Genomic DNA, 25,716 nt, shown 5'->3' with positions numbered 1-25,716 from the left:
CCATTGTAGTTATTTAAGCATAACTTGTTGTTAGTTTTAGATTTTTCAATTTTGTGAAACACAATTTTGTCAGCATAGTCTTTTTTGCTTTTCATGTAATGATGGCATGAAGAAGCCAGGTACAAGCTCTGTAGTATCTTACGTTTGCTAAAATTCCTGTGTATTTTTTGTCTGAGATGCTTGTAAATCTGCTTCTCTTGAATTAGCGTCTTAAAAGTCTTAAAGTCTGATACTCCTATCACTACATAGGTGCAGTTAATTCCAATGATGTAATTAGCAGTGCAGAAATTCAAAACCTGTGGAAAAGAAGCAGAAATCCTACCTCAGCTTTTAATATATACTGCTTTCAGTGAAATTAAAGAGCTTTTCCTTTTGTCAGGAAAAAAAAAAAGATCATGAAGTAGTATAATTGGGGCATTAGAGTAATTACAGATTTGTAAGCCACTATTCATTGGAGGGCAGTTCTGGATGTCTTGATGTATACTACTCCTGATAAAGAAATTGGGAAGAGATTGACATCAATTAGTCTTAAATGTCTGAGTGTTTTCACTGTTGCCTAGAGATAGTGTTTTCCCTGAGCTTTGGCCTGCAAAATGGAAATCCTAGAAGATTGTTCCTACATTGCTGAAGCGTACCCTGTGTTTAAAGCTGAAGAGGAGCCTGGCATTTCCAAGATCAGGACTAGATGGGTGACATGATCTTGATCTTCCTTCATTACAAACCTTTCTTCACTGTCCATCTGACCTGCAATTCCAAACCTGATGTTAAGGTTTTTTTTTTGTTTGTTTTTTGTTTTTTTCTGTATACACAGGGCACAGTTTGTGGTCAGCCTTGTCCTGAGGGTCGTTATGGGAAAAACTGTTCCCAGGAGTGTCAGTGCCACAACGGAGGGACCTGTGACTCAGCAACAGGTCAATGCCACTGCAGCCCAGGTTACACAGGGGAACGGTAAGTAAAAATTTTTTTTTGTGAGACTGCTGAAACTGCAAAGGGTCTGCTACAACAGAGAAAATTAAGAAGCTGTTAGAAAGATGAATGAGAATGCCCATGATATGAATAAGAGTTTTGTGAAATGTTTGCCATGTTGCTTAGCTGACGCTGGGTCACAAGTTAAAAAAGCCTATATGATTACTCTTCTGTGAAGATTTGCTCAGTTTCAGGATTTTTCTGCTGTGTCACAAGAGCTGCCAGTATCCTGTGTGTCTTCATTTGAGCGCTGTGCAGAATAATGCAGTTTGGGCTGTGGGGTAAGGTGGGAAGCTCTTGGTTTTGTGCAGATGTTTGGCAGTGGTAGTAGGAAGGAAAGCTCATCCAGCTCCTCTTCAAAATGAGCATGCTGAAGAGTTATCTCATAAAGTATTCCATTCAAACAAAGTACTGAAACTACATTATTTTCTGACTTTGCTGTTAAAAAATCTTTAGTAGATGTCAGAGAAATGAAAACATAGCAAGACATCATTTGTGAAGGCAGGAAAAAGGTATAAAAGAAGTGCTTTCCTGCATTTATTTTAAATAGCACACAACTCATTTGCTGAAGTCAGCAGTAGCTTAATCACTGGGGTCAGTCCCGGGGATCTCTGCCAACAATAGTAGGTATTATAACTATATGCACTTCCCACGCAACTGTTCACAGGACATGGGGAGAGCCATGCCAGGCATAAGGGAAAACAAAATCATGAAAAAGAGACACAATTAGTCCAGAGCTTGCCAAAATTAAATTCGCTTCTGTGAAGAAACGGTGCAGAAGGTAGCAGATGCATTTAAAGAAACACATTTCAGCTGGGAAATCAAATGAGTATCAATGTGAGAATCCACGTACCACTCTCTGATGTTTCTTAAAGCAGTTAAATTTTATGTCTTGGAATTAAAATCTGACTGTAGTCTGAAATGCCTTACAGGTTGCAGTATTTTGATCCATTTTGCAAGTCTGAGCTCCCTCTTTCCTGCAAAACAGGCTGTATTTGCAATTCTTTCGTTTTTCAAGATACTCTAAGGGCAGGAATGGGACAGAAGCAAGGCTGTAGACAGCTGGTTCTTATTTCACGTCAATGGATTGGCAAGGGATGGAAGTATTAAAAGAATTGTGTGGGCATTGGCTGCATGGACATACCAGCAGCAAAAAGGACAATCTTTAAAGGTGCTAAGCTATTCTTCACTTTTGTTTGTAACTTAATGGTGTTTGAGATTTCAGTGTGGTAGTGACTCCTGGAACTTGGTCTAACAGAAAGAAACAGAGGACTCCTAGGGCATATTAACACAAGGGAATGCAACTTAAACTAGAACTTTTTGAAGCTGAAGAAGATGAAATTAAAAAGAAGTAGGAAGGTTAAATTTTGTCCAATTTGCCTGGGGTCATTGATTGTCATTTGGAGAGATTTCATTCTCACCTTTATTTGTATAACTACATTAAGAAAGACTGAGACAGGGCTGTCCACTTTAGTGTAATGCTCCAGCTCTAAAGTAAAAGGGATTTTATTGCTGGCTCCACTCTGAGCAGGGATAGTGTTGTCCAGAAGTTTCAAGGTATTTATATCAATTTGAGGCAAATACTGCAGAAGTGTGAAATGAACACCTCTTCCTATTCTACCTCAGTCAGAGGGCTTTGCTAAATTGTTACATGTTGCAGTGTCTTGTATCACAGTAGTCTTTGAAACTTTCCTGAAATAAACCGTAAACCATAAAAGAAAAAATAATTACAAAAAAAAAATGCTATAAGAAAATGCATAAGAAAAATGGAAAGAGACCAACAGGGAGATTCTTTTATAAGACTGGGGAAATGAGCAGGTTATAATCTGATAAAAGCATTAACAGTGTGCCATATTATCAAGTGATCTGTAACTTGATATATTTTACAGGCATCCAAATTGCAGAAGATGTTATGTGTGTGATATTCCATGCTAAATTGACAGCAGACCTCAGACCTTCAGTGTCATCATGTTCTGATCTGAAGCTTTGATATTTAACCATTTTATTTTTTTTGTTTCTGTGGACTGGTAAACATAATTCATAGTTTATAGGACGCTTACATTGATGAATATGGGGATTTTCTGTGTCATGTAAACTATGAAATGTTGTCATCCCTGACCCCGAGGCATGAACATGTTTAGCTGAGAGGTCTACCCTGATGCATATATAAAATATTTGAAGTGTACTTATTGCTGGAAACTTTAGTTATGCTGTAGAACTATTGACAGTTAAAGCTGAAAAAAATAAACTTGCATTGTGTTTCTGAAAATCACCAAATGAACTTTATGAACTTTAGAAACCAAACGAACTTTTGAAACTCCTTAGTAATTGATTTGGAAGTTACAGAAGTGGGGTATTAGAAATTATTTTTTAGTAGTCAGGCTGGACATCTAAACATGCAGTCTGATAATTAAGTTAAATTTCTTTAATATGTAAAACATTAAAGAAATACAACTTAACTTAAACATCTGTCTTCTGAAAGCTCTGTGAATGAAAGGGAAAGGTTTGGTGAAGAACTGTCTTTATTAGGAAACATTCTGCTTAAGGAGCAACAAAAATTATTACTACTCTTCCATATGGGTTAAACCCAGCTTTTTTTCTAACATATGAACGTAAGTAAAGTCAGATGAAAGAAAGAATTTGGGGATCTTGAAGATTTTCCTATGTTGTTCTATGAGTTTTTGAAGGACAAAATCAACCTCAAAAAAAAAGTTTAGTGTAAAATTCTGAAAATAAAGGTATTCTGGAAACTTCACAGATTTGCAAACATAGTTAGAAAATACTCTCTTTGGAGTCAGATGATAGCAGTTGCTGGGGAACCTCCGAGCCTGAGTGCAGGGGCACAGATGTCTGCTGGCTGATCACAGTATTACTAAGTTGAGAATCCAGAACACTTAAAAAGTGACAATTTATTCCATTTCATACCTAAGATCTAATTTTGGAGGATTCATTTTTGTTCTGTTTCTTGAATGAGAAATGCAGTGGTCTGCATCTGCATATGCATGTTGTCTCCTTTATTGGAGAGAAGGGAGACCTTTTCCAGAGAAATCTGCAGAAGCAATGTTCTAAAGTCTTTCTTACTGAGCAGCAAAGGAAGCCAAAGAGACAGACACTTTTAAATATAATGTTATATAAATTCCTGCTCTAGCTATGACGAGTTTTAGACCTGTGTTAGAAATTCCTCATAAACCCTATTTCCCATAAATCCCCCCGAACTGTAGTTTATGGGAGGTAAACCTAATTTTTGTTTGTTTGTTTTTCTCACAGATGCCAAGATGAGTGTCCGGTGGGGACTTATGGAGTACGGTGTGCCGAGACCTGCCAGTGTATGAATGGTGGGAAATGCTACCATATTAGTGGTGCTTGTCTCTGTGAACCAGGATATACTGGAGAGCGTTGCGAAACAAGGCTTTGCCCTGAGGGAGTTTATGGTCTCAAATGTGACAAAAAGTGTCCCTGCCACTTGCCTAATACCTGGAGGTAGGCTTTACACGTTTTAGCGTGCTAGTCCTATGCATAGGACATAGAAATCAGAATCTGGAAAAAAAAATAAAAATCTGACGTAGAAATGTTTCCTGATGTACTTTCATGCAAACAGAAACAGCTGAAGATTTCTGAGAATGCTTAGTATTTTCTAACCATGTCAAGAAAGAAAACACCAATGCAGACCTTCTGAATGTTGGTGCTTGCAACTATATTTGATCTTAATATTAACCTCCATATTCAATCAATGATTCATGAAATAAGGCAAAGTATGACCTTTGTTTATATTTACCACATGAATAAATCTTTATATTGTTCACTATATGAAGCCAGTATTCTCACATATTGTAAATGAGAAGTAACTGAATTGAAATCAATGGAGATACCACATTAAGAGATACAGCATAAGAAGAGAATCCATTTCTCTTTCTCCTCTTCTCCCCCTCTATATGTATATAAGAATTGAAGTAGGTTCTTTTAATAAAAATTTCTGAAGTCCTAGCAACTGTAAATCTAGATTTCAGAAACACTTTTTTGTTTGTTTGTTTCACTTAAATATTTTTTTCTAGAAACAGCTTAAAATCTGATCCCTAGAAATCAAATGAAAATAGTTTTCCAGTTGGCTTACCTTCTAACATCTCTCCTCATCCAGGGATAATGAATCCTATTTTTGAGTTTTGTATGTCTTTGTGGATTCCACACTGCTTGAACATACTGTTATGAAAATCTAGAGACTAGCTATTCAGAGACAATCTTTCAGCTGTGAAGGAGGAATGTCAGTTGAAGCAAGCCAACATATTTATAGAACAATTCTTTTCTTATAACAAAACACAATTGTTTTGATGAAATACTTTGGTTGTTGTGCATGTGTTTATATACATGACTTTATTAATAATCACAGTACCTTATATAACTTTTGTGAGCATACTGTAAGGTTCAGCTGTTGAAAGCTGTTGTGGAAGAAATTTGCAGAAATCATTGACTGTTGCATAGAATGGTGCTGTACTTTGTATACAAGATGCAATTTTCCTCACAGATGAAACAAAAACCTTTAGTCAGAATTTAAAAGCGATGTTAAAACACTCAAGCACTTATGTGGAAATACCTGCTAGGCCTCTGTGAAAAATTACTTTGTGGATTGCCTGAGTTGTTCAACATATCTTTTGCTGGCAAACCGTGTGACAGCAAACTGAATTTACTTTCCATTCATACTCTTTCACAGTTGTGTGCTTGCACTTCTGTTTATCCCATTTACTTGAAAAGCCTTTTGAAAAAAACAAAACAAAACAAAACAAAAAAAAACCTGAGTTTTCAACATAAAATCAAGCCATTTATTCTCTTGGCAGTGCATTCAAGAATAAATGGAACTATAATGCTGACCTGTCCAGCTCTCAGATTATGCTAGCAGACTGAATACTATTGTGTTATGAATTATGGTTAGCTGCGTTCCTGAAAATTTGTCTGTAGACTGTTGCAGAAGCTTTGTTTGACAGGAATGCGTTACGTGTATCGTATTTCTGATATTACAGGGATTACTTCTGATTCATGTTCAACACAGCTGTTTCTTCATTTATACTGCTGCAAGACAGCTTGTGGTCAAATCAGATCACAAATGTTCACTTGTAAACAGTAACACATGGTTAGTTGGTCTTTTTTTGAACATTTTAACCTCCATATGACAAATCAAAACAGCACTTTAGATGTGGGAGCACATTTGCAAAGGCATAATAAAAGTGGGGAAAACAAAAATTTTCATGACTTTACAAGTGTATTTTTCATATCCATTTCATCCCCTAAGGTCAGGAAATGATTAAGACCACCGAATAAGAAAAATCAAAGGGTATCTTAGGAACAGAATGGAAGAGAAAGCTCCTTTGTGGACATGTTCCTTTACGCTTTTGAGAATCTTTTAGGAAGCCAGTTGTGCCTGGCTATGTTCATCTGTGACTAAATATCAGTCATCCAGGAGACAACTTGCTAAACACATCAGGGAATAGCCTCATCCCTTACTTGCTTACCACAAGTAATATTTAGGCTGGTAGTAGCCAAAGGATCTTCATGGCATTAACCATTTAGCAGCGTAACAGTGAGTAATTCCAGGTTACTTAAAAGGGGGTATATTTCCTTCTTTGAATAAACGTTGTGTGCCTGTACATCTAGTATTCTGATGGGACTTCTAGGAACCTTTCATCTGGGTATGACCACTGGTTTAGATGTTCTCAAGGAGGAGCTGTTGGTCAGCCTCGAGCCCCAGGTTATTGCTTATGTTTTTGCATAAGAAAATGCTCAGAAAATGAAATAAAGGTTAATTAAAAAAATGCTTAGCAGAAAAAAAAAATTGCTGTAAAATACGTGTAGTTAAGTTGAACCATACAAGAATGTAACTAGCCATTTTCTTCAAATATTTAAAGGGACAAATACATGATATAATCAAAAATATGTACTTCTATTCCTGTATATTGATTGAGGAAATTTCATCAGAACAGCTTTGCCAATCAGACTTTTTTTTTTTAAAAAAACCTGAGTCAATTTATGTTTTGGGTAGGATAAGCTACAAGGATTTCATTGCTGCTGTTGGTTTATAGCTGTTCCTGGGAATGAGAGGCATGCCCATCATTGTTCTTGGCTATATCAGCAGCAAAGCATTCCATAAAGGGTTAGATATACATGTACTTGAGAGATTTTGTTCCTTTGAGGTGCCCAGAGGACAGCAGCAGATAACAACCCTCTTGTGTCAAGTGATTTTTTTACAAATGGTTCTTCTCTGTTACATCTTGTCATATGGATGAAAGGATTTGAGCTAGAGCTCAGATCAGACACAGACTTCCCTCTGTTCTCTGTGACTAGGTGACACTGTTGGTTTTTCACCTTTTCACTAGGTAGTCAAGAATAAAACTAGAGTGAGAGCTGGTTGAGACTATGACCACATAAAACACTCTTCTTTGATAGGAGCAGTGCTATGAGATGGTATGAGCAGACCAATGTGTGCCTGCCACCCACACCCACTGCATGTGGGGCTTGTTAAAACTTGTCGTTATGATAATCTAGTTTGCAGGAATGAACACAAAAGACTTCTTGATCTGCTTTTGTCAACATTACTACTTCATTTTTTACAGAAGCATTCTAGGCTAAAACACGACTAGGCTGGGTTTCATCATGGCTTTGCTCAAGTAACACCTAATGATTGTTTCAAAAATTTAAAGAGATCAGATTGTAGTTGCATATTTATTTAGAAGCTTTACAAAGGATTTATATTACACCTGTGTTACTGAATGCATACTGCTTTCAGCTTGATCTCCAAGCTAAATTTGATCTCTTCTGTTAAGCTCTTTCTGGAGATCTTTCACTACTGCTTCACACCTGTAGGTAGTATCATCTGGGGTCATTCTGGATCACCAATGATTTCCTACAGTTCAAGGCTGGAGTTAGGGTTTATTCTTGACATGAGCCCTAATGGCATTTCTGTTGTCTTATGCCTTTTCTGAGAAACATACAGTTGAAGGAAATTTTATGATGTGATACATGCTTAACCCAGGTAGTCTGGGGGTGTTTTTAAAATCAAGATTCAGGCATCTTGTAATTTTGCATTTTTCTGATGGGCTTGTACATACATGTAGAACTTTTCATGGAAATTTTGTATTGCATAAATCGATACAGGATTTCGGTGTATCAGGTTATTGTAGCAGTTTAGAATCTATATAAATCACTAGAAAATGATGAAGTTCATCTAAGTCTTCCTAATATATATTATCAACTATCCACAAATATTTTTTGTCTGTGTATAAAATAAGGTTGTATTTCTAGAAAGTGTGAACAAAAGACCAGGAATAAGAGCAAATGTACTGGCAGCATCTCTCAACATCTCTTTATTTCCCTATCTTAACATATAAATCCTATTGCCAATTAAGCTAACTGCATGAGAACCCATCAAAAAGCTTCAGAAGTGCTCCAGCTTCCTACATCTAATTACAAATTATGGAATACTAATTTTGGTGTCAATCAATATATGTGCAAGTGTGCCTTAGTAACACTCACTGGGGGGCACAGAATATCAATGCCTCTGTCTGCTTCATACCCAATGTTTGCTCATGCATGTAGTCTCCTCTTCTCCTGAAGGGAAAAAAGCCAACAACAAATAATGCTGGGATTTATGTCTTAAAATGACAGTACTACTAATTTTACAATTTAAATATATTCTAATTCATATTCTAATGACTAGTCAGTTATGGATTGAACCATCTTTCCATATGCCTGTCCCTGTATTCCTCTGCTGGTAAGAAACAGGGGAATTGGATCCAAAATGTCACTTGGGTGCCTACAAGAAGGAGTTATGACTAGGGTACAAATCTGATTCTCCTGCTGTATCATGTGCTTTCATAATCTCATGTTTGTTTTGTACGAGAATAGTTCTGTTTCAGTTTATTCCACAGTAAGTATACTTATAGCTGAATAAATAGCCAATACTGTTGACTTTGAATACCATGAGTTTCGAACCAATTCTGCACGTATCATTTAGTTGAAAAGACTTTTCCTCTCACTTTATGCAAACTAGCTTAATACTTTTAAAAATAGATTTTAATTTCTTCATAATCCCCAAATTCTTGGAGTTTTATAGTGTAGGCAATAATATGGAGACATATTAATTATGTAGGCATAATATCATCCCATACCTTTACAATTCGTGCTTTCTGTGATCATCACTACATTATCAGGTGGTTGCGTTTGTCAACAGGAAATTTCTGGTTTGAAATAATATACCTTGAGACCAAGAACAGTTGCAACTAATACTGCTTTTCCTTGTTGTGATGCAACTTTTCCAAAGAACATTGTTATTACTTATATCACCTATAAGTGTAGTAGGTGTTTTTTCAAACTTTCAGATGGTTAGAAAAATACACACCCCCACACAACATGTCAGCAAGTCTTGCAGAATCAGGCTCTTGTCATGGATCATTTAATGTGTCTGGACGAAGGCACATTTTTTCCAGCACACTTAAAGGAACTTCACTTCAATCAGTGGAGACAAATATCTTTAAACAGTCTTCCCATTGTAAATATATTGGATTTGGATATTAAGGCTTTCCTTTGGTGAGAAGTAAGCAAGTGCTTTGTCTGCCAGAGCGCTACAGAGCACCCCATTGTGTCCACTTTTCCAGCACATATATCTTAGCACAGCTGATGATGTCCATTTGTCATGAGGCAACAGCTGTCTGACTGGCCCTTCAATGGAACTGCTGTTCCAGGTAGGGACAGCTGGCCTCCTACCAGGTATGGCCAACACAGGGGAGATACTCTTCAGAAGGTCACAAGTCTGATGGTATATCTGAAGTTGCTAGTTGTCCTCTTTTCAACCAAAGGTTTATCAAAAAAGAGCGTGCTTGCTATTGATCAGATGTTGTGTTATTATTTTAGCATTGGATGTTGTGATATTAGTTTTGTAAAGCATCATATTTCTCAGACAAAACACTGATGAATATAGGTGGAGTTATGAAAAGGGTCTCATTTTACCTACAATGGAAACCTAGTGATACATTTTGGGGAATTTAATGCTTTCGTCACATTAATACTTGTAACTACTGTTATGCATTTTATAGTAAAACCTATGTTTTAAGACAGAAGTTTGTTTTCAGCAAGCCACAGAAAAACGATCTATCTTTTTTTCTTTCCATGTTCTACCAAAATGTCTAACTGTTGTATAATGCTGCTTTTTCTTATCTTAGTTAGCATGCATTTATATATCCCCTCTGTTCTGTGGTTTGGGGAGGAAAACTGTCTCTATGCATAGAATGCAAGATCCTTTATGCAACCTATCTATAACAGCATTTTGTTCTCTGGAAAAAAATATTGGTGTCATGTTTAGCTCTGAATTATTTATCTTTTCATCCGCTCCTGGCAGCTGTCACCCTATGTCTGGGGAATGCTCCTGCAAGCCTGGCTGGTCTGGACTCTACTGCAACGAGACATGTTCCCCGGGGTTCTATGGTGAGTCTTGTCAGCAGATTTGCAGCTGCCAAAATGGTGCTGACTGTGACAGTGTGACTGGAAAATGCACCTGTGCCCCTGGATTTAAGGTAAATACATTTCACTTTCACAGTCCATTTTCATCTGCTCTGCCTTTAGTTAAGTGTGAAATTGTTCAAGATGCCAGAGTGCCTTGTCTCTACCACAGGAAAGGAGAGAGAAGGGTGTTTGGGTACCACTAGCTGTGTTACAGGATAAGGCCCTAGAACGGCAAAATTTGTGATTAGCTCTCAGTACTGAAATGAAACCATTTTAACAAAGAAAAGTTCATTGCTTTATAAGACATTGGTACTAATGAGGAGTTACTCCTCATGAGGAGGTACTCCTGAGGTGTAAAAAAGGAAGTATAGTTTTCAGTCATTATCCTACTGCATCAACTCCTCATGCTCCATTCAGAGAAACTCTAGACAAAGACATTTGTTTTTACAGTTTGGGATTCAGTAGCTTTTACACATTTGCTGTTGTCTGTGCATTGGATCCTTATAACTAACACAGAGAACATTTTACAGTATGACTGTTCTTCTAGGAATAATAGTTCAACCAAATTAATTAAAAATATCTTACAAGCCATATTATTTTCTATTAAACTACTATCTTAGTGTGTTTTGGTTTTGCAAAAGGCTTCCTTATTACTGAAAATACCGTGCATTGATCTCACCATGTGCTGTTCACTATGTGTGATGAGCTCTCATAACAACTAATAGAAAACTAGTGGTTTTATGTAGACCTAGAAGCCATGAAGAGCCCAGCACAAAGGACTCCCTTTTGCTAAATTTAGAATAACTTAGGGACAACGTAGAACAGTCATGAGTTGTATGTTTTCTGACTGTTGTAGCACCTGAGTCAGTGATCACAGTCAGTCAATCCCATGTCTAGGTCACTTGTTAAAGATACAATTGTATTGCCTGATCTTCCTGGAAGAGTTTTTAGACTCTGTTTCTTGTATAATCCAGGGTGCTGATTGTGGTACTCCTTGTCTTCCGGGCACATATGGAGTGAACTGTTCTTCTGTGTGCAACTGTAAAAACGAAGCCATCTGTTCACCAGTAGATGGTTCTTGTATCTGCAAAGCAGGTAAGTATTTCTTCAGATTAACTTTCTATAATCATAAAATCAAGTTGGGTGTTTGAAGTAGAGAGGAAGCAGACATTTGATTAATAGAAGACACCCTAGAAGGCCATATATTCAATACTTTATGCTTCTGCTGAACTGGGAGGTGAAAAATGGGAGGACATCTGCTCAGAGAGAAGAACATGTACTTTGTGTTCATTCTGAAAGATATGGATACCGTGGCTTGATGAATTACTAGTATTTATTTACTCAGAGATGGGCTGCCACTTGTCTCTCATGGCAGGGCTATGAGCTGCTAGAATGACTACTGCAATTTATGTGTTGTCAGCCTACCTAGCCAAAACACTTAGCCCCATTTCCACTCCATCTGGATGAATACCACCTCTGCCTGCTATCCTCACCCATCTCAGTACCATGGAGGCAGTCTTCTTTCCTGCCATTTTAGCACTGACGTGGATATCTTCCGGCGAGTTTTTCTTCTTGAATACTGTTTTTCTCAGCAGTTCTCTGACAAATCTTTGTCTAACCCCCTTATTAACTTCAGGACACCATCAACAGTGCTGTCTTCTGCTCCCTGCTTCCAAAACTTTCTGCATCTACCAGCATTACTGTGAGTGGACTCAGGCCTTTCAGCCCCTCTGCTGAACAGCTCTCCTCCTAACAGTAATTTTGATAGTCAGCATACCTCCTCCAGAAACTGTATATGCCCGCCTGCCTCCAAATCTCCCAGCAGCATATGCTTTTGGCAGGAACAAGGATGCCTGACACCCTCAGGTGCATTTTGCAGAGATCTTTTCACATACTAAGATCCACAGATCTACATGGAGTTCCTGTTTAACCAAAAATATAATTCTAAACTCCACTTAAAGATCCCCTCTTGAAATACACACTGATAGCCTGTTGCTTTTTTTGCTTTGTTTCTGCTGTGAGGAAGGATTTAAAGGCAAGCATCTCTTAGCTGTGATGCTGAACTGCTTAGAAGAGAGGGGGAAAGCTGTTGAATGCTCCCAAGCAAATCCTATGCCAGAAAGGTTGAGAGTGGAGAAGAAATGTTAGAGGAAACGTAGACAAATGGCTGCTGATTTTCATAGGATGGCTCAGGTTGGAAGGGACCTTAAAGATCAACTAGTTCCAACCCCAAATTTTGTTGGGGATTGTTACAATTAAATCAGCCCTGCAGTGAATATGCAGAGTTTCCAGCTTCTATTCTTCTGTTTTCTGTCCAGAGACAATGGAGCATATTTGACTCTGTTGCATGTCTACAGAGTAGCTGCATTGTGAGGAGAGAAGCTACTTGAGCCACAAATCATCCTATCTTCTTGTGCATTTTAGTCATGCTGCAGTGGAAAAGTACAGCAAATGGTGAAATGGATTTATTGAACTGAAACCCAACACTTGTCATGTAAAAGATGTTGTTGGATCAAAGCACTAAGTCAAAAACAATAACATAATGTATCTTTCCATGTTGTCCCTAATAATTAGAGGTATTTCCCACATACGGAATATCTCAGGTGCCCAGCGTTTTGAAGGTTGGTATGACACCACTGAGCCAGTGATGAAAATCCCGTTGATTTCAGTGAAGTGAGAATACCTTCCAGTTTTTGAATGTTGCATATAACTACATATCTTCCCTGCTTCACTCCATCTTTAAGAAAATCCTGCCTCTGCTTTTTGAACTAATAGTCACATTGCTGTTCAGGCATTATGTTAGGAATGAGGCAGCTCTAGCTCTGAGCAAATCAGGTTAGTGTGGGTGGGTCAGCACGTGGCTGGAAAATATAACCTGTCTGCCTTAGAAAGATTCCAAACCTGATGTTATTTCTCATGGGATTGCCACTTTTAATAGTGCTTATGATATGGGAAGCTCTTTTAGGAAGTGTAGAAGGAAACTTTAAAAAACTTGAAAGACACTTAGAGAAAATATCTCAATTTTCTATCTACTACAGTATAACATTTTCCTGAAATGACCCCTAAACTCTGAAGTTATCAATCTAGGGCACGAGGCAGCTTTATTTCAATACACGTGTTTTGCGTAGTTAATTGATTAGGCTCAGCGCAGAATTATTTTTCCCTTCACTTAGTGTAAACAAGGTACAAAATTAGCAACTTGGCCTGTGTCATTGCTGTTGATAACATATGACTGGCTCACTCAGTTTCTGTCATATCCAATAGATGATCACATTTTTGAAAACCTATTTACATTTCTGTCTATCCAGAGCACAGTCTGTGAATCATTGCTATCAGGCATAATCAGTGGTGAATGCTGCATTTTAGAAACACTTTCCATTGCAATCTATTTTGTATTTGGAGAGAAGTGTAGAAATCATCTAAAATGTCTTCTATGTGTCCTTGAAGAAATCCAGCCTACACTTTACTTTGCTGTTATGCTTTCTCTATAGCGTTTTTTCTTCTTTTTTTTTTTTTGGGGGGGGGGGGATTTTTATTTTTATTTTAGCAGGGAAGGGAGGCAGGGGTTGGGAAGAGTCTAAGATTTCTGTTAAAACTGTGCTGCAGAACTGTCTATTGAATAATGGTGGAAGAATTATGAAAGCAGCAGCTTAAGTGTAGGGAAAATATTCCTGATTTTTTCAGGCTGTCCTTTAAAACTTTCAACATAATTTGGTGCTTCTCAGCAAAATTTCAAGGTGTCTGTGTTTTCCTTTCAGATCTCTCATCAATAGCTCTCATACGTTGGCACCCATCTGCAAAGTATGTGCTGTGCACAGATGTTACAAGGTGCCCTTCAGCTCCTTTACTCAAATCCGGACAAATCAGCTGAAACAGCTAATACTGTCCTGTAGTTAATGTTACTGGTACTGTGCATCTCAGAGATTCCAAATGGGACATGGAGGGAAACATGTCCTTAGTGAGGAATGGAGGGAAACCTGATTCATTTGTCACTTTAATTCTTATTCTTGGCAGGTTGGCATGGTGTAGACTGCTCAATCAATTGTCCCAGCGGTACCTGGGGACTTGGCTGTAACTTGACTTGCCAGTGTCTTAATGGAGGGGCTTGCAATGCTCTGGATGGAACCTGTACGTGTGCCCCAGGCTGGAGAGGAGAAAAGTGCGAACTCCCTTGTCAGGTAGTTTAATAATTTTGCTCAGTATTGCACTGTGGAATACTGGGCAAGGGGATACTCCTGTGATTCTCGTGACTTCATGGGTGTAAATCCTAAAGAGCTCTGTACCTGATAGCCCATATTTTACTGGGTTCAAGATTAGAAACACACACCAAAAAATCTTCTGGAAGAATCCTACCATGCAGCACACTAAAGCAAACAGAATAGATAGCCACCCAAAAAATGAATACGTACAATGAAGATGCACAGGTGAATATTTCTTCTGCTTTCATACTGGAATGTTTAACCTGAGACTTTTCACAAGCTCCTGTAGAATATGTGGAAACACTCAGTACCAAATTTTTTATTTTTTTTCAGCATCACATGCCATCCAAACTGCTTCTGTTAAACTATTTCTAGGAAAAATGATGAGAGAAAAATGTAGCAAAAATATATTCCACATCTAACAACATAATTTTAATTAAATTATCTTATATCTGTGATAAACTTTCCTACCTTCTCAGCCACACATGAGAAAGCATTCTCTTCACCCAGTCCCATGACAGATCTTTACTTTTGTATCAGCACTCGAACTTCCATCATCTCCCAGACTTTGAGAACGGCACAATTAGAAATCACTGTGTAGATGAAGACAAGTTTCTAATCAGTTTTGTTCCACATTGCAATCTGTAACCGAAAGAAGCCATAAAAATATTTAATTTCAAAATATAAAAAATTGGAAAATGCAAAAGCAATTTACTATTCAATTGTTGTAAGTACATTTCATAAAGAAAAAAAAAAGAGAAAAAAAAAAAAAGAGAAATTTTCTGTGTATAAATGTGGCTTTCCAGATTCTGTCTTTTCCAATGGCAGGGTTCAATTTTCTGGGAGATTTTAAACAAACTTCAGTGTGTTTTTTTTTTTTTAAAGTTCCCTCTGCTCTCCTTTACCTGTCCTTTGAATTTACATGAACCATGTAAATTCTCCACCTATGTCGTATTCAAGCTTCTGTCATTTTGGATTAGATCTGTTTAGCAGTAATATGATAAAAGTACCCGAACTACAGCATATGACTGGAAGACACACCTTTGTTTTGAATAAAAATTTGATCTGTTGAACTATTGTGGTATAGCATATGCTGATTCTGATATAGTAAGTTAAGTGGCAAACAAATTCTGAAATATTCTGGAAAGCTGATTAGAATGTCTACGGTGTGTGTTTATGCAGTATTTCCAACAAATGCATCTCCATCAGAAGACTATTTTTTTTTGTTTCTAAAGCTGCTTTGTTTATCACTTAGTGTCCAATTTTGAAGATTACCCAAGCTCATTAACTTCCAAAAGTAACTTATTAAAAAAAATAGGTATTGTTTTATGCCATTTGTTCCATTGTTCCAAATATAGCAAAATAATGCTCAAAAGAATTTCTGTCTCAAATAACTCAGCATTCCCACACTCAGTGTCTTAGTCTCTCTCTTTTTCCCGGTTTTTCTCTCTCTGCATCAAATAATGTCCATAAACATTTACACACTGTAGTGCATATTCTACCTCAAAATTCCAGAGTGGAGAATAAAGAGAAATATAATTCTCATGGGTCCAATGTCATCTGAATGTTTTTCTTGTTTGAGCAACATATGCAGACAGTTTATTTAAATTGATGGATTTCAATATGTTTCATTAAGTTTAGAAAATCAATATCCTTGCTCAGATTGTTAATCAAGATTTGACTGAAGTTTGGAAAACATACATAGCAGACTAGAATTACCTCTTTTCAACAATATATTTGAGAGTTTTCTTTCATTCTTTCTCTCCAAATCTGATTAAATGCATAGGAATTGCCTTTCTTAATCTTTTAGTTTTCTCTCTATAAAAATGGATTTTTGAGATGGGCAAAACACTACTTATTTTCAATTAATATTTGATTTTTTTCTACTTGAGACTTGAAAGACTGGGGATTGAATAGCTAAATCCTGTGTAACTTTACAGAAATGTAGGCACGAACATCAAAGAACAGCAGATGAATTTTGATACAGTTTTATTCCAGTTTTTAATGTGACTGTGACCAATTTTTAGTCTTGAATGTAAATGATTGGTTAAACCTGACATGCTTTTTTTCCCCCCCTTTTTTTTTTCCTTTGGTGTGGATAGCCCGAGAAGTATTACCTGAAATTATATTGTATATTTCCTTGGTCTTTCTTCATTTTTTTTTGCAAAGGTTTTGCTCTTTTCGTTTTCTTAGAGTGATTTTGTATGGAATTATTGCCTTGAAGTATGTGCCACCTTCTACTGAAGAAGGAGAAAGTCAAATTCAAATATTCAGATATAGTGCCATGAAAATTGGCAATGTTCTTTTGGCACAGCTGAACACACTGAGAAGGATATTCAGCTTGTAACATTACATTCAGCTCTTGATAACCTTCTTTGTGGGTTCAAAAATGCTCCACAGCCAAAATGTAATTTTATTTTTTGTTCTATGTCATACGCAAAGAACTCTTTTTAACATAGTATATAATGTAGTGCAGAAGAAAAGATTGTTAATTAAAAGAAAGTAGTATAGTTTGCATTGTTTATGCAATAAACTTCACTCTGTACATGTATTTTAATATAACGTTTTGCACCTCTCTTTTAGAAATTATGGCTTTACATGGCATCCTTTTTTGGCAAATATGGAGATGTCAGGGTCTGAGACAGAAAGGAAACTGAACTACTTTCCCACATAGGACCCCAGGGTCCCAGAGTAGGGACTCAGCTGTAAGCGAAGTTAGAAGGACAGTACAATAGAGCTTTCATTGCTACCACTGATAACAAACTGTTATAAGAACTGTTTTCTGAATCACAGTTTCCAGACCCCTTAGTCTGTGATTTGTCAAGAGAATTTAATTAATTCTTTATCTTCTCCTCTTGGATGAAAAAATGAAAATGTACAACATTAAACTTTTCCAAAAGCCAGAAGAGTTTTATATTAAGTAAGCTGATTACAGACTTAGGAGAGATCTGAGGTTTCTTTCTGAGGCAGGACTGACCAGAACTTGTTCTCCTCTAACTCTCAGTTCTCGTCATCTCTCTTTTTTTTTTTTCCTTTTTTTTTTTCCCTGGCCACAGGACGGCACATACGGCATGGATTGTGCTGAACGCTGTGACTGCAGCCATGCAGATGGTTGTCATCCTACCACGGGTTACTGTCGCTGTCTACCAGGATGGTCAGGTACAAAAGAGACTGTTGCAAAGTATGATGAAAGGTTCCAGTATGACAGTATTCTATCTTGCCTTTTTGTGGGTAGAGGAGGAATATGTGGGCTTGGAAGAAGAAAGGGCCAGTTCTGTGGCTGTTGTGTCCCTTCCTGTGATTCACAGGCATGGAAACTTTGTTGGGTGTGGGTTCCACAGAAAACTGGAAATAGAAGGCGAAATCTTACAGCTTGGGCACCTCCACAGTATGACTTCTCATGAAACTGGGGAACAACTGTAGATAATCAAGATTGTGCTGGCAGTTTTGGTAGGGAAACATCATATCCAGAAACTGAGGAAGCTTTGATCAGGCAGCCAAAAAGATTGTAAATCATGCAGAAGCTGTGTTGCCATATGGGTTTCTCAAACTTTTGAAAAAAAAATCTGTGTGTGTGTGTGTATATATATATATATATATATTATTGTGTAAACAGTTGCACTTTTTTTTTTTTTACTAGGTTTCTCCAATATTGTCATTGTGGCTTTAGGAAATGTGTGTATTTAGTAATTTATCAGATTCATGTTTTGCACTGATGTCGCCCTCTTTGTGGAAAGCAGAATTTCTGAAAACATGATGAAACTATGCTGAAGTGTGAAACATCATGAAATAATTAGTCGCTTTAGGAGATTTAGTTCTCACATAGATCTCTACTGTAAGTGATAGAAAAGCTCTTCCATCATCAGTAATGACTAATTGACACTGTAAGTTTGTCTGTTCGAGTGCTCAGGACTTTGCGTCCCACTGTGATACTGTACTGTTGCAAGCGTCTGATTTCAAGGAGGGACTCATACCATTTAAGTATGAGAAGTCAGGAAGAAAAACACACTGTTTTGTTTCTGCTGGTTTAAGAAAGGATTTTTTTTATGCTTTCAGGTATAATAGAAATCTAGGCAAATTAGAGGGCTGGGCAATCACCAACAATATGAAGTTTTTAACAAGAGCGAGTGACAGATTCTGCACCTGGGTAGGGGCAACCCTGACTATACATACAGGTCGGGGACAAGAGGCTGGAGAGCAGCCCCACAGAAAGTGATTTGTCTGACAGCAAGTTGAATATAAGTCATCAGTGTGCCATGACAGCCAGCAAAGCCAACTGTGCTCTGGAGTGCCTCAGTCACAGCACTAATAGCCAGTTGAGGGAAGGGATTATCCCTTTCTGCTCTGGGATGGTGTGTTCTTACTTTGAGTGCTGTGTGCAGTTTGGGGCAGTACAGTCTAAAAAGGACATAAAACTAGTAGAGAGTGTCCAAAGGAGGGCTGCAAAGATGGTGAATGGTGTAGAGGGCAAGAGGGAGGAGGAGCAACTGAGGTCCCTTGGTTTGTTAAGCCCAGAGAAGAGCAGGCAGAGGGGAGGCCTCATGGCGGCCTGCAGCTCCCTCACGAGGGGAGCGGAGGGGCAGGCGCTGAGCTGTGCTCTCTGGGGACGGCAACAGGACCCGAGGGAACGGCATGGAGCTGGGACAGGGGAGGGTCAGGCTGGGTGTTAGGGAAAGGTTCTGCACCCAGAGGGTGGTCGGGCACTGGGACAGGCTCCCCAGGGCAGTGGTCACAGCACCAAGCCTGACGGAGTTCAAAAAGTGCTTGGACAATACTCTTAGACATCTGGTCTGATTTTGGGGTGGTCCTGTGTGGAGCCAGGAGTTGGACTCGATGATCCTTGTGAGTACTTCCAACTCAGGATATTCCATGATTCTGTGAATATAATATGGTATTGTTCTTTCTCTGATACTTCCAGACATGCTAAATGGAGATGAGCAAATAACCTGCAACAAGTTATCTAATGTACAAGTTTAGCAAATTATTCTGCTCAAAAAAGTTTGCTTTGAGCTTATAATGTCCTCAGAAACAATCACTATTGATCTCCTGCTCCCCTCCCCGCCTACTTTGAGTTTCACATGTTTATTTTTTTAGCTCTGTAGATGGATCACAAACATTGTGTTCAAGGTACTAGTGCTCTGTGTCTGCAGTTCAGGTTGATTAGTACTTACCCATTCCTTATTTGTGCAATTTGCTTGTAAGATTCTGCCAAGTCCTTTGGAGAGGCTTTTCTCCTTGTACCTCTCTCTTGTTGCTCTTTTCAGTGTGAAAGAGAGAGGCTTCCATAACCAGCACTCAGCTAACTGTTGTAGGATTTGATTGAATTTATTCTTTTCCCACAAGCTACACTGTGACTTGCAGTCAGGAACTCAGATACCTCTGGGAAATGAATACCACAAGAATGCAAAAACAATAGAAGTGATTTGAGGGAATTGTAAACAAAACAAACAAACAAAAAAGATAAAAACATACAAACTATAATTCCATTGATTAATATTTCTAGAGATGCTGCTTTGTCTTTTAGGTGATCATGTTATGACTTTAACAGCCTTTGATGCTCTCGTTGTCAGGTAGTCTGAGTAGCATGTGTGTGTTTGGGCATACTTCCTCAAATTTTTTGGAACTGTTTAAAATATGATTTTTTTTAAAGTTAATAGATGTATTAAAGAATACCCACATTAAAAAGTATGTGATCAGTTGCTGATCTTGAGCAACCTTGGTGTAGACAGATAGGGATGTTCACAAGCTTTAGAGGTACTGTCTGAAATAAGTCTTACAAGTTTTCTAATACTGAGAGAAATCATCAGAGACCAAAAGTATGTAAATGAATAAAGCCAGATTAAAAGAAGTGGTTTTGAAAGGCCATAATAAAAATCTGGCAACTTTTATAACAGATTCAAAAAATTTCCAACCAGTGCAGGATAGCTAATGAAGCATGTGACAAGAACTTCAGGCTTAGCAGAAATCTTGACTGTGCTTGAACTCAGATATTGAAAAGGATAAAATATTTTTGCCTTTAGTAAAAGCTTGTTTCAATTTCATATTTAGAAAGGAAAAAGATTTCACTAGGAAAAGACTTCTTGCGTGATTATAGATATAATTGAGTATCTGTCCCTGGATGATGTCATCTCAACAGCGTGTGTATCAGACTAGTTTCAACATGTTGGTGATGTCTAGACACACAACATGACATAAATGGGATAGTTTGCTTTATACTGAGTGCCTGGAAAAATCCTACTCCCACACTTCACATGTCAGAGCAGTACCCCATGAGGAATCTGTTCTTTGTGTAGACACTTATATTTAGAATAATTAAAAAAAGGAAAGAATATCTTAGAAACAGGTTCTCAATAGCTGTACTGGAACGTTACATTGCAAGGATAGCATTAGTCCACAGGATTAAGAAAAGTTGTTGAATACATGTGTGGATGCATAATACGTGGAGAAACTGATGGAGAATTTGAGTTTGGATCAGTCTAATGCTTATCTGACCCAAATGAAGGTTTTTCTTTTTCCTTTTCTTTTTTTTTTTCTTTTTTAACAAGAATAAATTGCTGAATCCAAGGCAATCCAAATGTTTTGATACCAACAAAATCATATAAAGCTTCTGAGAAGCTACTTTAAATGCAACATTTTTCTCAGCCTTCTGAACAGGGCAGTTTTCTACTGCTCTGTTCTCCAGGGAATTTCATCAGAGGGAAGAGTTTATGTAACTTTGCAGAAATAAGTCAGGGTTGGAAGATTTTTCCCTTGCTGGATGGCACAGTTGTGCCACAGTGCTGGGGAAGAGGAAATGCACTGCCTTGGTGGCGGTCACCGACCCAGTAGGGTGCATCCTCTGATAGTAAGGGAGCTCCCTGCTTCTGAAGCAGGCACAAGTGCTGTTGTCATGTACCAAAGAGCAGCCTAGCTGACATGCTACCCTGTACTTTGGTCTCAAGACAGAGCTGCAGCTGAGCATTATGTCAGCAATGAGGTCCTCTGTGGCTTAGTTTCTTAATGAAGCTTTTCTTTATTTTTGAAAACACTTGATGTATTATCTGGAAATTGTGGTTATGAATGAAATGGTAAGTTCAGTTTCTGACTACTGCAGTGTCATGAGCTGTTATAAAACTCTAGAAATAATTAAAATTATTTTTATTGACCTTCTGATTTTAATTTAGTTTCTTTTACCTACTCAGATTTTTCATCCTAAACAAGTCACTTCGTTTATAGGACTCCTGTTAGAGGTCCTACCCTCTGCAATATACTGAGTGCTCACTGTAGAGCAGCTTAATTCTGCTGAGAAAAACCAGAGTTAAGGGTGATGTTTTTTTCCTGGCAATCTCACCATTCCATCACGTTCCAAGAGCCACATGACATGATGGTACAAATGAGAAACATCCGCCCACACTGAAGATGATGTCTGCCCCAAACACTCTTGTCCCTTGACATTTTCACTATAACTTATAAATAACTTCTCTTCATTTAGAGGGAGTGCAGTAGTCAGACAATAAAAAAGAGTAAGAAGCATTAATATACAGAGCCATGAAGTAGAGGAAGGACACAGAAAATGTAACCCCCAGTAGATAATTAAGTCTCCTGGTAGTTTATACCAAAATCTTAAGTTAACTTCTGTGAAAGAAACACCTCTACCACTTCTCTCAATAACCACAATCCATCAAGCACCACAGTATCTGTTAATTTCATCCCATCATCTTACCTGTCCTGCAAGCAGCTGTCAAAACGCAGATATTTCAAATTGCCTGAAATATTAGAGAATTCATATTCTTGCAAACTGAGATTTTTCACAGAAGCATTGTAAAAGAGGTAAAGGTTTTCTTCCAGACAGTTTGTGTATTACACTGCAACATGGGTGTCAGTGGTAACACATTAATTCCTGCTGTGTTTTCTTGGATACAGTTCTGTTGGACATTTCTGTTTGTGAAGAAATGTCGTGTCATACTAACAACCACACTTGTTATTTTTAAAATCAATTTAAAGGTTGTGTGGTGCCAGGGATTGTGAAACACCAGTAGTCTGCTATCTGAACCAAAACAATAGCATTAGTTTATGGAAAAGACAGATGCAGAAATATCAGCCTACATTTTACCAGCACGCATAGTGTTTATCCGTATGCTATGGCAGATAGGATATTGGTGACTTTCTGCTGTCTCGGACACCTGCTGATGCTAGTCAGATTGTCCATCACCAGATGTGTTGTTGCTGTGAGGAAGTGCTGTGTCTTTCCATGTGCTCCCAACATTATTTCAAGAGGCACATTTGTTACTGGATTATAACAGAGAGGATTGTCATCTGACACCCACCCCACTTATGCAAATAACCAGGTCCCCAGGGAAGCACCAACAAGACCTTTCCTATGCTCCTTAGCTTTTAGTGTATACACAATTATTTTTTTTCCCCACTACATAGAAGAAAAAGACACAAAAGTGTACTGTCATAGGCCTTTCTCACGTTCAGACTGAGAAATGAGATGCTGTTGAGAATGTACATAGTGTTTGTGCCTTCATGCACCCAAGCTGGCAGCCTCTTCCAAGACACAGTTTTTCCTCTATGTCAGCTGATTTTACTTCTGCTTCTGAAGCATGAGTTCATATAGCTGCGAACATCCAGTGCACCACGAAGTGAAGCTGTGTCATGATAAACTGTGTGCTTTCCAAACTTTAGTATTCAGTAAAGGCATATACTCTACCTCCGGACTTTATTGTGTCTGCATCTCTGTTGCCTATACTTTGCAATAGGTCTTTATGTGAAATAAATAGTACTATTTTAAAAGAAAAATGTTACATCAGTAAATTAAGTGCACTTATTTGCTACCTGTCAAGAAGGCAAGAAAAGGAGAAGGTTTTTTTTTTTTTCTGTTTTTTCCTGTGGTAGATGATAAGAAAAGTATCACTGGGCCAGACAACAGTATGCAGCAACAATACAGCCTTCAGAAAGACACCAAGCTTATCTCACAAGTGATTCTTCCACTAAAAATTACAGATACTGATGTTTGCTTTCAAGCTGATACAGCACTGGTTTTTTAAAGAAGCATTTGTATCTGGCTTCCTGTCAAAACTCCTGGGCAAAAACTATTCTACTGCTGCCAGTGAAGAAGCAGCAGTAAGAACATCTAGAGAAAAATCTTTGATCCCCTCCCTAGCTCCTTAAAGAGACAATTCTATTTAGTCTTCTGGCTATCTTCAGCTATGGAGCAAGGCCTTCTCTTCCCCTAAGGACAATGAAGGTACTTCTACAGCGTCTCTGAAATGTTCCACCACTTTCCTGTGTTGTTACTTCCTTTTGGCTCTCATCCATTTGACAGAGAAGTAGGGAAGGAATTCTCTCAGTTGTCCCGCATCAGAAGTCTCAGACTCGTTTAACAGCAGTAATCTAGTGCTTAACAGTTTTTCTCAAATAATTAAATATAATTAAATAAAAATAACTTTTTATTGTTTGGATAACTTTTATCAGACTAGTGGAAACAAAATAAACTGGGAAGTAGTGCTTAGTCCAATAATAACTTTAACTTGGAAGATCATAAGAAATAATTGGTATATTTTTCCACTTCAAGTGCTAAAACCCATTAACTCTATGTTGAACTGACTTGGACTGATCATTGAGTCTCAACATATTAAAAATATAGTATAGGGAGTATTTAAACACTCTGCTAGCATGGGCAGAAACATTCCTATCCTTAAATAATTATTTTCTTCATTCATGCAATCACAAATGCTGGGGGAATGCTGATTTAGATGTGGGGCCCCTGGCATAAAGCACTGGGCATAAAATGCATGAGCATTTCTTCAGAGCAGCTTAGCTGAAGTTTATCATGACCATTCAGCTATTGCCTAGCAACTTGTGAAGGCCATCAAAGAGCTCTTTGTCCATTGCTCTGGCAAAAACATTTCCTCACAGATATCCTTATCACTATCAAAATCAACATGAAAACTTATCAAAACCAATTTTGTTGCATAAGAAGTTAATATTCACTTAAAACTGTATCAGTCGTAAGCTTGCTGATACCATTGTGAAAGATGAGTCTAATCTTGCTTCCAACTTCTAGTAAAATGTTATTTTCTCCTCTCTAATGTCTAGATTTTCTCTAAAAGCATAGCTGTTTTTATGGAAATATAAAGCATCAGACTCAGGAAAATTCTTCTTTTCTTTTTCTGAACCCTTTTAATATTTCCAACCTATTCTTTCTCAAAAATGCATATAATTAATTTTGGGAAAATTTTAAACTCAGTTTCCCATTTTTAAATGCCGTATGGGCTCATCTAAATTTCAGTGAGTGAGTGAGACTTAAAACGATTTTGTAAACAGAGATGCAGTAAATCCCTGAATCAATTTATGTTTCTGCCCTGCTACATTCATTCTGGGCACAGGAGTGTAATTAATTTTGTTTGTTGATCAGTAGGAATTTAACGAAATTCCTTTTATAGTGAAACAGATGCCATATGCAGCACTCTTTCAGTACATTATGTTGTCACAACTATTATTCAGCGATACCTAGGATGCACTGTTGCTTTTCAAAGTAGAGGGATGTCATTCCGACTACCTCCTCATAGGTGGTGAAAGTGGGGAACAAAAGCTAAATTTCATTTTCCCTGATGCATAATTTTCCCTGATGTGTGCTGGAGGAACTTGCTCCTTTTTCACTTTTAATGGTGCTCTTTGGCTCTTTTAAGTGTAGTGGATCTGTATAGCATGGGGTCCCTTGTCTCTTCTGTCCCAGTATGCCCAGTATCGCCCTTTGACACTGCACTGCCATAAAGCATCCTCTGTGCACCGATCAAGACGATATAATTGAGCCTGGTGTTATTGTATGTCACTGGTCTACATAATCTCAGATAATGCTCTATGGTAACTCTTGGCAACCACTGACTTGTTAACAGTGACCATTGTATATTGAACACCACTGAAACCCATTAAGACTCTGTGAAAAATGCCTTTTCTCTGGCAAGGTTCACTGAGTGAAGCTCTGTATGATATGACAGATAACACTCAAGTGAACAGAGTGTCAGGCTCAGCACTGAAAGCCCCTGCATGTGTCAACTTGTGCTTTCACAGACATAAACCCAAG

The 25,716-nt window shown here is 37.9% G+C and overlaps 1 protein-coding gene across 2 annotated transcripts in view; it reads left to right on the top strand.

Annotated features, from left to right (window-relative positions):
- Positions 1–25,716, top strand: part of MEGF10 (multiple EGF like domains 10) — a 105,714-nt gene that overhangs the window by 57,167 nt on the left and 22,831 nt on the right. For both annotated transcript variants that reach the window (XM_035569395.2, XM_035569396.2), the window contains 6 exons: positions 812–948; positions 4,234–4,446; positions 10,346–10,520; positions 11,424–11,544; positions 14,464–14,627; positions 17,705–17,807. In XM_035569395.2, the coding sequence (XP_035425288.1) occupies positions 812–948; positions 4,234–4,446; positions 10,346–10,520; positions 11,424–11,544; positions 14,464–14,627; positions 17,705–17,807 (913 nt within the window). The remainder of the gene's footprint in view (positions 1–811; positions 949–4,233; positions 4,447–10,345; positions 10,521–11,423; positions 11,545–14,463; positions 14,628–17,704; positions 17,808–25,716) is intronic.

The sequence above is a fragment of the Cygnus atratus genome, chromosome Z, assembly GCF_013377495.2.
Source record: "Cygnus atratus isolate AKBS03 ecotype Queensland, Australia chromosome Z, CAtr_DNAZoo_HiC_assembly, whole genome shotgun sequence".
NCBI classification, from domain to species: domain Eukaryota; kingdom Metazoa; phylum Chordata; class Aves; order Anseriformes; family Anatidae; genus Cygnus; species Cygnus atratus.
This window is presented reverse-complemented; position numbering and strand designations above follow the sequence as displayed.